Raw genomic sequence first — 18,652 nt, forward strand, 5'->3', positions numbered from 1 at the left:
TTTTCTTCTTCTTCTTTGTTTTTTTGTTTTTTATATCAGTTATACATTAGGGTTACATGCTACATTTTATGTTGTTAAATTATTACCATGATGATGTTTTGAATTTGTATTTATATGACACTGTTCACCTTCTATGAGTCAAAATCTGCTAAGGGGTGATAATGGAACAACAGATTTAAAAGAAAAAAATTCACTGCTATTTACAAAATGATCTACTTTTTCATGGGTTTAAATAAAAATATTTTTGTTATTAGAGACAACAAAAACAAATTTATGCATCAAAAACACATAAATTTGTTCTTCACCTAGTGAAATTGACATGCGATTTTAATAAAATGTAGATCTCTACCATCTCAGTTTAAAAGATGAATGAAATTATGAAAGTTTGAAGATGTTGTTACATTTAATTACCCCTTTACAGATTTTGACACACATATCAGTTTAAGCTGAAGTAAATATATATATCTATATACTTATATACTTAATATATAAATATATATATACACATAAGTGAATATATATATTAGTATTTACTTCAGCTTAAAAAACTAAGTGCTTAAAAAAGTGGTATGAACACGTGTGGCTTGGCTTTCTTTTTATTAACACCTGTGTATATGTCATGGTTGTCTGTATATTATAAAGGTACAAAACAGATTTTAGTACTTCAGTAGGCTGGTATATTAACATTATATCAGTTAATGAAATATAAATTTTTTACTTATTTTAAGTTAATTCCATAAAACATTCCGGTGACCACAGTTGCTGGGTTTTTAACTGTAAATTTCACATATTTTTTTCAGTACATCAGCTGATATCCCATGCTGAGATCAACTATTCTTGTTTTTTTCAGCATGGCACTCCATTCACAGTCTTGTGTACGTGTCTCCTCACCATCCATGTCGAGTCTTTGAATGATGACCTCCAGCTCGACCTCATTGGGCATGTACCCTAGAGAACGCATGGCCATGCCTAGCTCTTGCTTTGAGATGAAGCCATTCCCATCTCGATCAAACACCTTAAACGCCTCCCGGATTTCTGAGAAAGAGCAACACACCGATCTGTTAGACACCGCTTTATACATCCAGGTTTAAAACGATTACTCTGCACCATTGTTATAAGAGACAGATATTAAAATCATCACACCTAAGTGTCTCAAAGAAAAGGGATGATATCAGTATATTGATTTTTCGCACAATAATCAACTTTCAACTTCAGGAAAGCACAGTCCTTCTTGACTTGATTGATTCAAAACAAAGGAAGAGGATGATTTCCGTTGCATCCGAACAGGCTTGTTAAAAGATGTCAAAATCCCGCAATGCATACGGTTGGTTGAGCCTACTTGTTTCATCCCATATGCATTATACATCATCATTAAGTCATTTGCAATTTTCCACTTGTCACGCCATGATGCCATATTCGTAATTATGAAATATGAGCCACTCTGGCTGCAAGATATTACTATAAATCCAGATAATACATTCAATACGGAGTGTGGAGTATTCGCTACTGTGTTTTGCTCACTGTGCTGTTGGTTTGATAAATGGCTATTTGGACATGGGGTCCAAACAAAAACAGCACATTAAATCTATCGCTCTCCTGAGTGATGGAAATTAGGAGGGAAATATGAGAAAAATACAAGAAATGATGGTACTGTGGTCCAAATAAGCCAACAGCAACAGATGGTGAAAGCAACTTTACTCTGCATTACAGTGGAAGTAAGCAGATTTCAAATGGAAGTGAAGTGTGGGCTCTAATTTGCTCATTTCAAAGCAAAACAATTTAGCTGCAAGCAACACATTTGGAGGCCGGAAAAAAAGAAATGTTTTAAAGAAAAATTAGATGGTTCTAGGATGCCCTATCAACCACATGAGGGAAAAAGTCATTAGCATTTGATTTTAATGATTATTAACAAGCTCATTATTCAAGAAGCTCAACAAGTAGATCATAAGTGGTCAAAACACATTAACAAATAGAGACAGGAATTAAGAATTTAACCATTCTGGTTCCAATAATGGTTATTTTAGTACTTTTTAAAGAAAAACAATGCAATTCAATTGCCAAAATTATTGCAAGATCATTTTGATAATAAATACATTTAAAATAAATTATGTATTTAAACAGATATTTACTAATTAATTAAAAGATAGAATAATACTACTAACAAAACTGTGTTTCTTTAACTACATATGAGCAACCAGTAAGGGTTAAAGACGAAAAGTGGCTTTTAAGCATCAACACAATAAATGTCTATTACAGTTAAAAAAAAATTATATTTAATTGAACACATTTAGTTTGGTTTATATACCAAAATATCTTGTCAGGAATATTTAGAATTAGAATCAATAGATGACATTAAAGACTCTCCAATCTTTGCCACTATCCTTCAAACCACTATGTTTTACCCATTTTCTTTTCAGCAATACATTTATTTAAAATATAATAAAATCTGGTATGATCACTTATTCTTTAATAGATTTGAGTAAGTACGGGACAGAATGAGAATGAGTATATTTCTTTTTTTTCATAAATATATCTGTTAAGCTGAATGATGATGGAACATTATTTCACCCGTATTTGGACATTCACAAAAGTTATTTGAAACATTAAAGTAGACACTTTAACACCAAAATGAGACGTTCCATCTTTGACCTAACTGCACTGCGTTTGATTAAATAAAAAGAACCACTTGATAAGAGTTGTTCATTCACACCACACTCATTATTTGTTGTTTTTTCTTCGATTTGCTTAAAATAACAGATTTATTACGGCTTTTTGAAATTAGTTACTGTACTGAACCAGTTACTGTACTTTGTTACAGCTACTGAGGACATCTACTGGTTAAATCTGCATAAAAGCAATGAATAAAAAATAAAGCTTGAAGTCTTCAATCTAATAAATAATAATGTCTAATAGTTACTTACAGAGTACAGAAATAGACAACAGGCCTCTTGTCTCAATATATTCTGACTGATAATTTTAGACTTTTTAAGGGACCTCCATCATAGAATGACAAGTGATTGCAAATATACATGAGAGAAAATTCACATTCACATGGCCTACCAAATTTTACATTAGCATTCGTTTCGACCAACTGATTCACTTTTAACCTTTAGCCTTCAATTTAATTTGAGAAATGAGACGAGTATCCTTGGAATGTCATTGTGTAAAGAATACATGACGCTGTGTAGGAGTTTTTTGAAATCGAGAATCAGGCCTCCGTCACAAACTCAGTTTATAAAAACACCATAATGATGTGTGAAAAGTGGGGAAATTTGGGAAACTACCGGGGAGGCTCTATAGTGGACTCAACCATATTCGTTGTGCAACAAAGCTTTTGGGAAACCCACCTCTACCTGTTGCTAGGCAACTGCACAACTGTTCCAACCCACTATTGTAACGGCTGTGATCAGACCACAGCCCTTCCAGCATGATAGCGCCCTTGTCACAGTATATCAAAAAGTTGTACCAGCTCATAAAAATAGCACTTTCTATAAAAATAATAATGATATCTACGAAAGTCAAGCATGCACCTAAAAATGATCCAGTGTGGCATGTGTTTTCAACAATGCAATTGTTAAGTGTTAGCTCCTGTTTTTCCTTATTTGGTTTGTTTCCTGTTCTCATTAGTTCATTTGTCTAATTATCATTCAGTCTGATAACCTGTGTTCTATTAATCATCTTGTTTGCTCCTTTGTTTCTGCATGTTCTTTGTCTCGGTTGGATGTTTATTAAAAGGAATACGTGTGTTGATGCTACTTCGTTCTCCTGGCCTTTGTTTTAGAAATTATCTTGACTACAACCACGTCCCATGACAGCAATTAAAAAAAGAAATACAGCTTTTCAGAATATTTAAAGAATTTAAAGAAAATTATTTTTTAAATTGCTTTAAATGGACTCACCCTCAGGCAGTGTGGAGATCAGTTTGATTTTTCATCAAAAAAGATTTGAAGAAATTTAGCATTACATCACTTACTCAACAATGGATCCTCTGCAGGGAATGGGTGCCGTCAGAATGAGAGTCCAAAAAGCTGATAAAAACATCACAATAATCCAAAAGTTACCCACACCACTCCAGTCCATCATTTAATGTCTGGTGAAACAAAAAGCTATGCATTTGTAATAAACAAATACATTATTAAGGTGTCACTTTTGGCCAAAATACAAGTCGATTATCCATAATAATGCTTCCTCCAGTGAAAAAGTGCATCCCATGTTGCCCTCACACATATACTGAAATGTTTTGGACTGTTTTCGTTTGTAAATGGTGCTTGATCTGTGCATATGTGCAGATTACTTTTTCACTGGAGAAAGCAATATTATGGATTATGGACTCCAATTATTTTAGTCAGAAGCAATAGTTTTAAGTTAAATGTTCTTAATAATGAATGTGTTTATTACAAGCATGCAGCTTTTCACTTTACAAGATGTTCATTGATTTAAGGCATGTGATACTTACGGATTTATTGTGATGTTTTTATCAGCTGTTTGGACTCTCATTCTGACGGCACCCATTCACTGCAGAGGATCCATTGGTGAGGGAGTGATTTAATGCTACATTCTGATAAAGAAACATCTACATGTTGGATAGCCTGATGGTGAGTACATTTTCAGCAATTTATTATTTTTTGGGTGGAAATGAAATTTATTTCATCCTTTACTCACCCTCATGTGACTTTCTTTTTAAAACTAAGAGTTTTCCAAAAAAAATTTAAGCTCATTATTAATAAAGATTACCAACTTTAAGCTATCATTTTACTTCAAAAGAGCTAAGTTGTGGACTATACTTTACTGCTTTGCAACCTTTTTGGAAAAGGAAAAGGAAAAAGAGTGGTTCTGTTTTGCAGAAGAAAAAAAAACATCCAGTTTTGATAAGTAAATGAATGAACAATTCATAATTTCTGTGCACGTTGCAAAGATGCATCAATGACTCTGTTTTCAAATGACTAGGTTTCAAAATATTGATCATTCAACTCCATCAACAAGGTAGATTCGAACAGCTAATGTTTAATTTACTGTTTTGCTCAAAATCAACCACAAACCAATGTGCCTTGACCCACGCCTGTGGTATAATTTACATAATTACAACTTTCAGCCCATTGCACACGCAGTGTTCATAAACAGAATTATACTTTTTTGTCTTTGAAATAACACGGAAGACATTTTTCTCCAAATTTAGTGGCATGAGGCAACAACAACAATACAAGTACTCGAGTGAACTCAAATCTCTTGTGAGGAACAGGTAGCAATCCGATTAAGGGATTGCCACAGGTTTCCTTGGAGTGAAAAACACTTTGATTGGGGAAGTCCATGCCAGAGCAAAACGCCTTGCCAGACGCTGTGCTGCTGGCAATGATTAGATTTGTTAGGAAACCTCAGTTCTTTGCCAATTAAATTCTGACCTACCATATGTGTTTGCTTGTAAATGTTTTGGGGATTTTTTCAGTTTGGCTCCTGGAGAAAACTCATTTTTATATTTATAGAGCTAAAGGAATGTTTTTGGTTTAATACAAGTAAGCTCTATTGACAATATTTGTGGCACAAACCTGATTAAAAACAATACCTTAACTGCTTAACTTAACTGAAAACAATAACTGCTTACTTTATAGCAATACTTTGTGCATGGAAAATAATAATTATAATAATAATTCCATACATAATGTCGCAATGAAATTTCATTTGTAATGAAATTATTCAAATTTCAATGTTTATTAGCTGTTCCCAAGATCTGCTAGTAACTGGTAACTACAATTTTTGCTTTAAAAAAAAAAAAAAACCGTCAGCTGTACTAAACCCAGAACATTTATTTAAACAAACAAACAAACAAACTTTATTTTAATTTGAATACACTTTAAAGTGTTTTAAAATAACTGTAAATCAAACATTAACACTGGTATTATTTTAGTATTATTTATGCATTATTAAAGTATTTATTAATATTTTGAATTTAATTTTAGTTTAAGTATTAGTAATTCTATGTGTTTTTATCATTTTTTATTATTTTATATATTTCTATATATCTTTTTTCAGTTTGATTAATTTTAGTACTTCAACTAACAAGTATTTATTTCAGTTTGTTGCCAAAGCAATCCAATTTTTTCATCTTGTATTATACTTTTTTTAATGGAGATTTATTTCAGGTACCAAAATGTTTTTAATAGTTTTAGTTTAACAATAACAACACCAATTAACACTAACATAATTTATATTTCCCTTGAACCACTTTCATCTCATCTTAAAGCACATAAATTCACTGAAGACATCCTAAGAGATCTCCAAAAAAGCCTTTGCTAGCTCTACTCTAAATGTGTCATTCTCTGATGTTGTTCACTTCTGAATATGTCTACTGACTTTATTGCAAAATATTAAATAAATAAAACAGTCAATGTTTGCCTGCTATTATATAACTGTCATCCAATCCCTTCACAGAATTCAAAACACTGTTTTTCACTGGGGAGAAGATATATATATATATATATAGTCCTGGACATAGTGTAACTATAGAACAGAGATGAATGAAGTTTTCTTCAAAGAGAGCTAATTAATCACTTTCCAGTGTTAACTTTCTCTTTGTGAGTTTCTTATAGAGGGATTAAACTAACATAGTCATGACAGCCAGCCAACCCAACCCACTCAGAAAGAGAGAGATAACATATGCATGCTTCTCTTTCTGTTCTACAGTGAGATAACGGATGTAGAGAGACAATCGTGGCAATCATATCTGATGACCATATGCTCAGGGGTTTGCCAATGCATTATGACAGCCAGAAAAGGATTCTATGTATGGCATTTAATTAATTTTAGAAACCAAATATTCTTCCATATAATGTCTGCTGGTTCAATATCTGTTCATCAATGGTCTGCCATTTACATCATTGCAATTTTGTTCCAAAACTGTTTACAGAAATAGTCAAAATCCTGTCAACATTTACTCACTTTTACAGAATGTCATTCCAGTCCATAAAATGTATGAAGATTAGCAGAATGTACACTTCTCATTTCCATAGTATAGTTTCAGTAAATGTGGATGTCATATGGACCAAATTCATATATACCTTTATCATTTTTGGTATTTTTAGAGTTTGACACAGTGTGAACATTCTTCATAAAATTTCATTTTTTCTCAAGCATGTTTAAAAATGACATGTTCATGATGTTCTGAGACAATGATTGTATAATGAAATCGTGACATAATGCTACCAACAAATCACAAAGTGTTCGAATCACCTTCTGCCATCGTCTTTAAATACCCTTTGCTGTCCCTGTGTTGTTCTGGGATTTTTACTGATATTGAACCTCTGTTTAATCCCTGTGCACCTTGCCTTTAAAAGTACTGGGAGCTTGAAAGGCCTCGCAGGATCTCTATCATCTGAAGGCAGGGTGCTTCTAATACACACTGAAGCCCTGTTTGATGTATGAAGGTGCAGTTGCACTTCAAAGCTGCAATGTGTTCTCACAGTTCTCATATAGAGATGCTATTGAAAGAGAAAGACATGAAAGTGCGTGTGTGGGGTTAAAGAGCTGTCAAGCCTTCGACACAAACCGCTCTCTTTCTCTCAAACACACTTGCAAACAAATTATGCAAGGAAGACTTGAATATAATCCATTATGTATGCAACAGCTCACTCATTATTTTTTCATTTAAAGCTACTCATCTATTATGAATGGACAGACAGACAGACAGACTGCAGTGACCCAGTAGTGCACAACACAGCAAATTCTCCACAACACAATGCATAGGACTAATCGGTGGTGTGGATTTGTTTCCATTGGGATGTGCTAATTTCATTGTTTTGCGGCTTGTTTCCGTTGTGTTGCAGTTTGTTTCCATTGTGCTGTGCTAATTTCGTTGTGTTGTAGCTTGTTTCTGTTGTGTTATAGTCTTTTTCCCATCGTGTTGTGACTTGCTGCTGATGTGTTGGGGCTTGTTTCCATTGTGTTGTGCTAATTTTGTGTTGGCCCTGCTAAAAAAAAAAACAATAGAAGCCCAATAGAAACCATCACAAAAATTCCAAAGCTTTCCATTAAAATACCATTATGAACTACTAGCTTTTTCAAGTAAAACCATTACAAAATTCCTTTGTGTAGTGTGTTTTGGGCATTTTCCCAATAGGATTTAACATCCCACCTATAGAATCCACCACATACCAGTAGACACTATTATAGTTTCCATTAAAGCCAATACAATTCCCATTAAATCCATTAAATCCATTACATTTTCTGTTGTGTTTTTCAGCAGGGGGGGCTTGTTTCTGTTGTGGTTTTATTTGTTTCCATTGTGTTGTGACTTGCTTCTGTTGTGTTGAGGCTTGTTTCCATTGTGTTGTGCTAATTTTGTTGTGTTGTGACCTGTTCCCATTGAGTGGTGCTAATTTCGTTGTGTAGCGGCTTGTTACCGTTGTGCTAATTTCGTTGTGTTGCGGCTCGGTTCCATTGTGTTGTGCTAATTTTATTGTGTTGTAACTTGTTTGCATTGTGTTGTGACTTGCTACTGTTGTGTTGCGGCTTGTTTCCATTGTGTTGTGGCTAATTTAGTTGTGTTGCGGCTTGTTTCATTCATGTTGTGACTTGTTTCCATCGTGTTGTGACTTGCTTCTGATGTGTTGCGCCTCGGTTCCATTGTGTATGCTAATTTTGTAATCTAATTTTGAGTTGTGCTAGTTTCGTTGTGTTAAGGCTTGTTTCCGTTGTGTTGTGACTTGCTTCTGTTGTGTTGCAGATTGTTTCCATTGTGTTGTGCTGGTTTCATTGTGTTGGCTTGTTTCCATCGTGTTGTGACTTGCTTCTGTTGTGTTGCGGCTTGTTTCCATTGTGTATGCTAATTTTGTCATGTTGCGGCTTGTTTCCATTGTGTTGTGCTGGTTTCATTGTGTTGTGGCTTGTTTCCATTGTGTTGTGCTGGTTTCATTGTGTTGTGGCTTGTTTCCATTGTGTTGTGCTAATTTTGTTATGTTGTGGCTAATTTCGTTGTGTTGTGGCTTGTTTCCATCGTGTTGTGACTTGCTTCTGATGTGTTGCGGCTTGTTTCCATTGTGTTGTGCTTATTTCATTGTGTTGTAGCTTGTTTCCGTTGTGTTGTAACTTGTTTCCACTGCGTTGTGACTTTCTTCTGTTGCATCTTGTTTCCATTGTGTTGTGCTAATTTCATTGTTTTGCGGCTTGTTTTCGTTGTATTGTGGCTTGTTTCCGCTGTGTTGTGGATATTTCATTGTGTTGTACACTAGAGAGAGAGAGAGAGGTAGGTAGGTGGATGGATGGATGGATGGATAGATAGATAGATTAGGTTTAGTCCATTTTTTAAAAAAACACAGCCTGCACTGACTTTTTAAGAAAAGCATAGAAATGCATTCATTCATTCCAGCAACACTTTTAATGACTCCACTCCCACACTTGGCAGTTCCTGTCAGCTATATTCCATAATCTCTCATTTCCCCGGTGGAGATCTATCAACGGTGTCCGTCCCCCTTCCACAACAGGCTTCCCTCAAATGAGCTCTTTATGTAAAACTCTTAAAAAATCAATTTCTTCAGAGACAATCTTGAACTTTGTGAGTTGACAATGAGAGTGTGTCTTTATACTAGTGTGTCTATGTGCGTCTACGCCTGTGTGTGCATGTCCTCCGGACTATTTTTAAACATCTGTGGCAGGCTTAATCCATCTTGTGTGGTGAGAGGGCCCAGCAGATCTGAATATTACAGTAACCATATTTTAACAAGACTCTAGAGTATTCACATTAGCATTAAATACAGCGCCGGGCCGATGTGTTGGAGGGGGGTTACTCTCGTTTTGCATTCTGATCCTGTAAACCTCCAGAGAAGGCTAAATCTCACACGGTTTTGGGGTTGTGGGAAAGCGGTTGCATTTGCCTCCCGGTCACCTGAATAAAGGCATCTAAAAATGAGAGTTAAGCAGTGAAATTCATCCTTATTCTTATCATGTTTCACTCTTATGCTTCATCATGTTTTTGAAACCATGAGGTCAGTGATGATAAAAGAATCTAATCAAAGCAATTTTCCAGATTCCACTGTAAAATAAAGATAAAACGATTAAGGGGTGAATTCACTGAGGATGAATTGTGTCTGCTGATGGCTCTGTTTATTTGCAAGCACTGTCTGCATTGTTTTATTGTCTGATTCACTAACGGAATTATGCAAATCAAGTAACGGCATAACATGGCACAAAATCTGTGCCAAACGCAATTTGCATGGCACAGTTTCTGCATAAAATGATCTACAGTTAGAGTCAGAGAGCAGAGGTTAACATTCTTACAAACATCATAGTCACTCAAAATTTTCCTGTCACTCTCCACTATACATTCTGGATAAAAAAAGTTTTCATTGAAGGTGGGACCCTAGTCATATCTAGAGATGAAAACATAATTGAAACTTGTTGTAGGCCACCATTAACGCCCAAGCAATAGTATAACAACACCCTAGTATCTAGCGATGGGCTTAACACATTACAAGTAATGCAATATAAATGATCAGATAATTTTTTTCAACTAGCAAAGTAACACATTACTTTTTAATTTACAAGAAAATATATTTTTCAAATAAGTAATGCCAGTTACTTTGTTACTTATTTTATATCCTGAGGCTTATTCATTTCCCTTCTGTGTGAAAATGCTTTTACATTTGCCAAAAATATAAATATAACTATAAAAATAGAAAAATATAAATATAAAACTTTTTGTATTAAAAACAAACATGTAAACTTAGCCCAGACAAGGAAAAGTAATGCAAAAGTAAGTAATACATTACTTTCCATAAAATGTAACTAAGTAATGCAATTAGTTACTTTTTTGGGAATAACGCAATATTGTAATGCATTAGTTTTAAAAGTAACTTTCCTCACCACGGTTAGCATCATAACAGACACTTTTGCTTGGCGATCAATCAACACTCACATGTTCTTCAGCCACTAGCAACAGACTTGCAAAAACATGTATGCACTCATTTCCCAAAATAAAGATCACTTCAGAATGCAGAACACAAACTATAAGACAAAAATCATACTGAAATGGTGAAGAAATGGTGGAGAAAGAAATTTAAAAATTTAAAGAATGAGTAGCTATGACAGTTCATAGCGACAGTCAAGCTCTAAAAATTATAAAAAAAAAAAAACATAAAATTCCACAAGCCTCATACACTATATTCCCAGTTCTCTGAGGATATAATATTAAATAAAAGCAAGTTTGCAATATCTATTCTAATTTGTTTTGGTTTTTTTAAGTGTCCACTGCCTAGACTTCAGCCACATGGTTTCATAGAAAAATGTGAAATTTTACTTCCATAAAATGAGATTCTCTTTTGTTGCTTCTTGTCCTGATAATTGCAGGATGACAGAAGTTTGACTCAAGGCAGAAGGCAGATGTCTGCAGTCATTGTCAAACATTCACAAAGGAACGCTGATCTGCTGTCTGAAAAACTGCTCCTAAAAATCTATCATGAGATTTGAAAGAGAAGAGCGGGAGAGAAAGATAAAAGCTTCATGAGTCCATAGTCATCTCATGTGCTACTTTCCCCTCTTTGACATCTTCTGATTCAGTGTACTCTGAACCCTCAGCCTGCTTACATTTTTAGAGCTGGCTCTGTAAATCATGAGCCAAAATTTCTATCACAACTTTTTTTCTGCTCCTGCTGTGATTTGAGAGAGCCGTATTTGACCTATATGAACTCACGCCCCCATAACGCCTACCCTCCGAGTTGAGCCCTACATTACAAGAGCCAATGTGAATCACAAAGCTCATGCAGACAAACTCCTCTGGATAAGCCCGATCACGCTGCCAGTCAGGATTTCGGCTGACATAGTAACATTCTGTTGAAATACTCAAAAACATAAAGATAAACTCTTCACGTGTTATTCAGATTGTTGGTGTTTCTCAAAAGCTTTTGTAGGATTTTAGCCAAAGTAGTGAATCAAAAAATTGCTCTAGGTTCAATACCAATAAAGAAAAAAATCTGAAATGTTTACATTAATGCACATACTGTCACGGGCTGATGAGGCACAACTGCAGGCAGACGACGGTGATACAAACAAAAGGTATTTTAATCAGAATATCAAAAGGTAGACAATAAATCAAGCTTACATAGACGAGAACGGAAGAATACACAGGGAGAACTGAAGACTTATAAAGGATGGACCAAACATAGGAGACTAATGAGATAATTGCAAACACAGGTGAACTGAATGACTAATTAAACTGAATGGGGAAAACTAGGTCACAGGGGAAAACAGAAAACCAGACATGTTACAGTTCGCCCCCTCCCGGCAAGGCGTGACCCCACGCCGTCATATAATAACTGAGGAGGGAGGGTGGGGGCTCTGGAGGAGGATGTGGAGCAGGAGGGTGGCAGAAAAAAAACAAGAGAGAGTCCAAAAAAGACGTCCATGGGGGAGTGGAGGGTGGGAGGAGCCAAGGGGAAGCCAGGAGCAGGAGGAGTCCAATGAAAATCCAGAGACCAGCCAGGAAGAGGCCCCAGGGCGGAGTCGAGGGAGGGAGGAGCCAGGGTGGAGAAGGCCTTGACGACACCCTGGGGACGACTGACGGAGATGGAGCCGATGGAAGGGGAGCCCAGGATGGAACCGAGCAGATGGAGAGCCAGGGTGACATTAAGGATCCGGAGGGCCAAGGCGGAGTCCGAGGCTCAGGCGACTGAGGTGGAGGCGGGGAACCGGAATGCCGCGGCGGAGCCGGAGTGACGGAGGATGAAGGTGACGCTGACGGGAAGGAGGAGCCTGACAGCGCCGAAGGGGAGGAGTGACTAGGTGTAGCCGCAGGAATGGAGCCCCAAGGCGGCGGATGGTCGACGACTGACCAAGGCGGAGCCGGAGGGACGAGGGAGCCCGGTGGAGCAGGTGGGAGGACGGGCCCCGGTGGAGGTGATGGAGCTATGAGCCAAGGTGGAGCCGATGGTTCGGAGGGCCGAGATGGAGTCCGGGGTTCGGAGGCTGGAGGTGGAGACAGGGAATCCTCACACCTTGGCAGAGCTGGCAGGTGAAAGTCCCGAGGCGATGGCTCAGGGCGCCCAGCTGGCGCAGACTGAGGGTGAGCTGAGGGGCTGACAGGCACCAGCGGGACTAGGGTAAAGGAACTGACTGGCTTGAGAGGAGGCGGGAGAGGGAGGCTGGGAGGGAACACAAGAGGATTCGAGCTGGACGGAACCAGCGGAGGCACAGGAGATTCAGGGCTGGACGGAACCAGCGGAGGCACAGGAGATTCAGGGCTGGACGGAACCAGCGGAGGCACAGGAGATTCAGGGCTGGACGGAACCAGCGGAGACACAGGAGATACAGGGCTGGGTAATGCCTCCCCAAACCAGTCAATAAGATCCCACATGAAGATGTCCTTAAGTTCTTCGGAATAATTGCCAGTGGCCAGTTGCAGCTCACCCTCAGCTTGGGCGGGGCTTCCCTCCAAGCCCTCGATCTCCACTAGGATTCCCTCGGGGACGGACGATGTTGCCGGCTCACGCACTTGGTCAGACCACTCCTGGGGCTCAGGCTCCGGGGTGACGATAGGCTCGATCACGGGTCTCGGATCTGGCTCACGTGTCACGGCAAGCACAGGCTCTCCATCTGGAGTGGGCTCCGGCGAAATCTCCGTGCAGTAGGAGAAAGGCTGGCTGGTCACTGGTTTGGGAGTGAGGCTGGAGAAGTCCTCATCAGCGGGGCAGACGGAGAAGAATAGTCCATTGTTCTCCAGCACCCACTCCACACATGCGGCAAAGTTGTTCCGAGGACCGCTCCCGGGGAGGCGTGCCTTAGACCGCTCGCTAAGGCTGGCGATGTAACATACACAAAGCGAGCGGTCAGGATAGTGCGTTAGGCACGCCAATTCCACAAAATCCCTGGTGTAATCTTCTAGGGAGCGGTACCTCTGCTCCAGGCATAGCAGGGCAATGTTGGGATTATCCATGGGAAAGGGGGAGGAAAAAATAGGGGAACAAAAAATGCCGCAAAAAAAAAAAAACTGTATTGGTCCGTTCTTCTGTCACGGGCTGATGAGGCACAACTGCAGGCAGACGACGGTGATACAAACAAAAGGTATTTTAATCAGAATATCAAAAGGTAGACAATAAATCAAGCTTACATAGACGAGAACGGAAGAATACACAGGGAGAACTGAAGACTTATAAAGGATGGACCAAACATAGGAGACTAATGAGATAATTGCAAACACAGGTGAACTGAATGACTAATTAAACTGAATGGGGAAAACTAGGTCACAGGGGAAAACAGAAAACCAGACATGTTACACATACGTCCACTTTTGTTTTACAAGCTGAAGAATTAGGGCCTTTCGCATGGAGCGTGACGCGATAAAGGTACCGTCAAAAAAAACGAATGAGAAACGATTGATCAATTCAGTTAATTCACACCTGCCCTATAGGTGGTGCTGACCGAGAATGCATTTTACACCTGCACACTAGGTGGCGCAACAACTATTCATTATAACAAACAAAGTGTAACACAATGTAAATAAGAGACTGAATGTGCAAAGTAGAGCGATTCATTGATTATAACAGAACTTTGTGAGATTGCGGTAAACTAAAGTGATTGACAGATTTTCAGTGATTATAAAGGGAGGGCACTCTTTGTGCGGTTTCTGGGTTATATATACTCTGTTCAGAGTAAAATAAAGTAAAATCAACTTTTTTCAACACATACATGCTGCAAATTCTCAGGAATGACATTTCCATATTTATGCGAGATTCACTCTTGAAATAGCAGTGACTGACATTCTGGAACCACGCCTGAAAAAAGTACAGAAAGAAAATGGATTTTTCTAACAACAGAAGTGAGGACGAGTTGTTTTATTAAGTGAGGAAAGGAAAAGAAAAAGACAGCGTTATTGAGCACCCTATTCTTGAGAAAAGAGACGAGCACAGGGAGTTCCATAGATTGACGGCAACTGTGTTGTTGTTCTTTTTGCCTTGTTAAAAAAAGAAGCAAAGTAGTATACTGTGTTTAAAGAATAAAATGTTGCATTTTTCCGTGTTACTAATATAACAATGTTATGTAATACTTTTCTTCAGTGTTTACACTGGTTTACAAAACAGCTTTCTGTGCAATTGCACCACCAATCACGCTCTTTTGTGCCACAGAAGCACTTCTAGGAAGATAATCTAAAGCTCAAGTCTAATTGGATGGCTCATTTTATCATAGGGTGATGGGGGGGCGGGGAATCAACACACTGGTCAAAAAAAAAATGCTCGCTTTGTCGCGCCAGGATTGATCGCAGTGTGCATAGCTCCATAGGGATCTATTGGTTTGATTCAAGAATGTCATTGTGTTGTACGTTTGCATTGCTTAATTGCGCTCAGTGTGAAAGGCCCTATAGGCAATGTTTTCTTTGTAATCACTTTGTTTTACTCCTGAATGAATTAAAGTTTTTAAACTAACCAGTTAAGTGAATAATTCAATGATTCATTCATTAAGACTGTCACTTGATTTGCTCCTGAATGATTTGACTCTAGGAAAAAATGTTTTTTTTATTATTATCTTTCTATTGTGCATAAATTTGTGTGTGTGTAATTTAATGTTACCAATGTTTCGGCAATGTGAAACCATTTACCATGCCAAATCTGAATCAGTTTCTTGTCGCCATCTACTGGTGTAATAATGCATATCTAATACTATCACTATAAAATGTATTTTATAATTTCAAATAAACCAACTAACCAGTCCACTGCTGTTTTAGTAATAGTACTGGGTGTTATCAAAAGCCAGGCTGGAATGGTACAGTTCTATTATTGCTTTTTATAAACAGCTCATTAGCAATTTCATAGTTGTGAGTACATACAGCTTCAATCTAAAATTAAAACAGCAAATTTGATCTTGACAGTGCCTGAATATGTAGGCTGTATGATGATCCATATTTCACCCTTCCCAAAAGAGTTGAAACATAACACAAATAAACAAGGCCCCCATCTATCAACACCAGCCTATTGTCTCTTGAGCTGCTTTACCTTTAAATTACAGTCCAAGTGTCCAAGGCACAACTTGGTGCCCATCCCAGAGGGCCATTTTTTGAAAGTGCAGTGCCTTCACTTAAATGTCAAGCGTCTTGTTTTGAGGTTGGGTATCATAGAGGATTAATGGTATAGGTCAATGTCAGGTTTTGTATTTGATTGAATGTGCATTCTGTTAAAAAACTGCATCAGACACATACACACAGATTCACACATGTGCACTGAGAGTCTAGTCAGAAGATCTTGTATATTGTAGTCTAAAAACGCAATTTATTTTCTTTCCCCACAAAACAAAATGGCATCCTATTTAAAAAAATATAGGGATTTGGAGCACCATTTTGGAAAGCCACTGAAGCAGAACTCTCTTCTAGTTCTTACCAGTGGATATGTTGGTTAATTGAAAATCAGAGTGTGTGTAAATTGCCCCTCCTGTCCATGCACCACAGAACAAGCTGCCCTCACAGAGAAATGCATGAGCAGCTTTAAATGCACCACAGCTGCTTTATATACACAGAATTTTTACACTTGTTTGGTGACTTTTATTATGCTATTATATTATTGTTCCAAATTGTGGAATATCAGTATTTAAATGACAAAACAATCACACTCACAGAAATGTCACATATAGGTCATTTAAAACAGTCAAAGAAAAGCATAAACAATGATAATTGCATGCCTCTCAGGAATGCTTTATTCTGATTGGTCACTCGTGACATTCAAAAGTCAGATTCTTGCATAATAAAAAGAATTATACTGAAAATAAAATAAATATTTCTGGTTACAAAGTAAGTGGAATAAAGTACGATTAGTCAACCAATGAACCCTTTTAGGCTAATGCTTGATCACCCCGTTGGGGTTTATTTTATGATAATGACCAATTGACTGTGCATTATTCTTTACATATTTGTAAATTACATATCTTTAATTTGTATTTTAATCAATGGGAAACAAAATATCACTCAATAAAACAGATGTGAAGAAATTTAGATCAAATGTATTAAGGTATAAAAAAAGAGGTTTCCTTTCCCCATCAAAGTCACTTTAAAACCAGTGACATTTTATGCAATAAAATCTGATAACAATAGTATAATAAGTGGTGATTGGCTCTTTTACATGCAAGGCGGGACTACAGCCACCCTATTATGTGTTATTATATAACAATGAAACATAACACTTTCCCTCTCCTTCTCTCTCGCTCTCTCTCTATGTATATTTATATCTAAATATAGTACATGCACTGGATATATTTTGTGTAGTTTCACAACAAATCAAGCAAGCGTTCTGTAAGCTTAGCCAGAGGATTTAATTTGACTTTAACTCTGCGAATCCCTAATGCACCTTTATGGGAAAAACAAGGGCATTTTTTCATTTCTAACACTCAGAATGTTTCCTGCGTCCTCTTTTTTTGTGTGTGTCCTCAAGCTATTGTATTTCTCAAAAATGGAAAAATGTTTCTTGCTCTGCAAACAAATCAGATCACAAAAGGGAGATGAAAAATGAAGTTATTCTGCATTTGCATTAAATTAAAGAGCCAAGCAGAAGATATGCCATTGTCCATCTGCTTTCTCTCATTGACCATCCTGCAAAATAGGCAGCATGTGGAAAGAGAAACATGATGGAGGAAAAAGAAACAGGAAGCAGACCTTGGCTGGTGGAGGGTTTGTGTGCCCTCCTGTTCGTCTGTCAGTTAAATATGTTCAAGTGAATCACTCTTCTGTTTGTGTGTCTATTTCTAAAGCAGTCTACCTGCCAAACAGCCATTTGATCTTTCTTTACTTGTACTCTGACAGGAAACGGATTTGTACCTTCTGCACTGTGTGCTGAATTTACCCAAACCCTGATTTTACTCCTACGGTGGCCATTACATTTATAGCGAGAGAGAAGTATAACAGAATGAATGTGTTTTATTGCAGTCAGAACATTTATCAGTGTGGTCTAATGCAATTACAAAATGCTGGGCTTCTAGAATCATTAAGTAGGATGTTAGTAGCACATACGTATTGCTTAATATCCAGGGCATGTTTCCAATTACGTATTACTTAGTTACCCAAGTAATTTGTACAAGCATTCATAAAATTACCACTTGTGAGTCCATTATCTGCATCTTAAAAGGTTCTTTACACTTGCTTTCAAAGTTTAAGAGTGACAAATGGCACAAAATAAACTGAAAAACTCCCATAAAATGATACTCTGCAGGAAGAATAGACACAAAAGGAACAATTTTTCCAAAAATTAAAATTTGCTTGAAATTTCCCTCAGGCCATTCAGGATGTAGACGAGTTAGTTTCTTCTTTGCAATGGATTTGGAGAAATGTAGCATCACATCACTTGCTCACCAATGGATCCTCTGCAGTGAATGGGTGCCGTCAGAATGAAAATCCAAGCAGCTGATGAAAACATCACAATAATCCACAAGTAATCCACAATACTCCAGTCCATCAATTAATGTCTTCCTACAAACACGTACTTTTCACTTCACAAAAAGTAATTTCTGGAAAAATTGCATATAACATTTCCTCATGTTAAAAAAGGCCATCCCCTGTTGTCCTCTTACAATCATAATGCACCAACATATTTGTTTACAACTGTTGAGGACTGTTTGTGAACGGTGTTTGAGCTGTGCATCTTTCTCTCCTGATTCAGATGAGACGTGATGCTGATTTAAAATTATTAAGTAAATA

At 37.5% G+C, this 18,652-nt stretch overlaps 1 protein-coding gene across 1 annotated transcript in view; it reads right to left on the bottom strand.

The window, feature by feature from the left end:
• The window catches only part of cabp7a (calcium binding protein 7a), a gene marked incomplete at its 3' end in the record, with an annotated part of 34,859 nt that overhangs the window by 4,104 nt on the left and 12,103 nt on the right, over positions 1 to 18,652 (bottom strand). Inside the window, exon 2 of the mRNA XM_079418037.1 lies at positions 892 to 1,035. Coding sequence (XP_079274163.1) covers positions 892 to 1,035 — 144 coding nt within the window. The remainder of the gene's footprint in view (positions 1 to 891; positions 1,036 to 18,652) is intronic.

Source organism: Barbus barbus (assembly GCF_936440315.1).
Source record: "Barbus barbus genome assembly, chromosome: 6".
Lineage (NCBI taxonomy): Eukaryota > Metazoa > Chordata > Actinopteri > Cypriniformes > Cyprinidae > Barbus > Barbus barbus.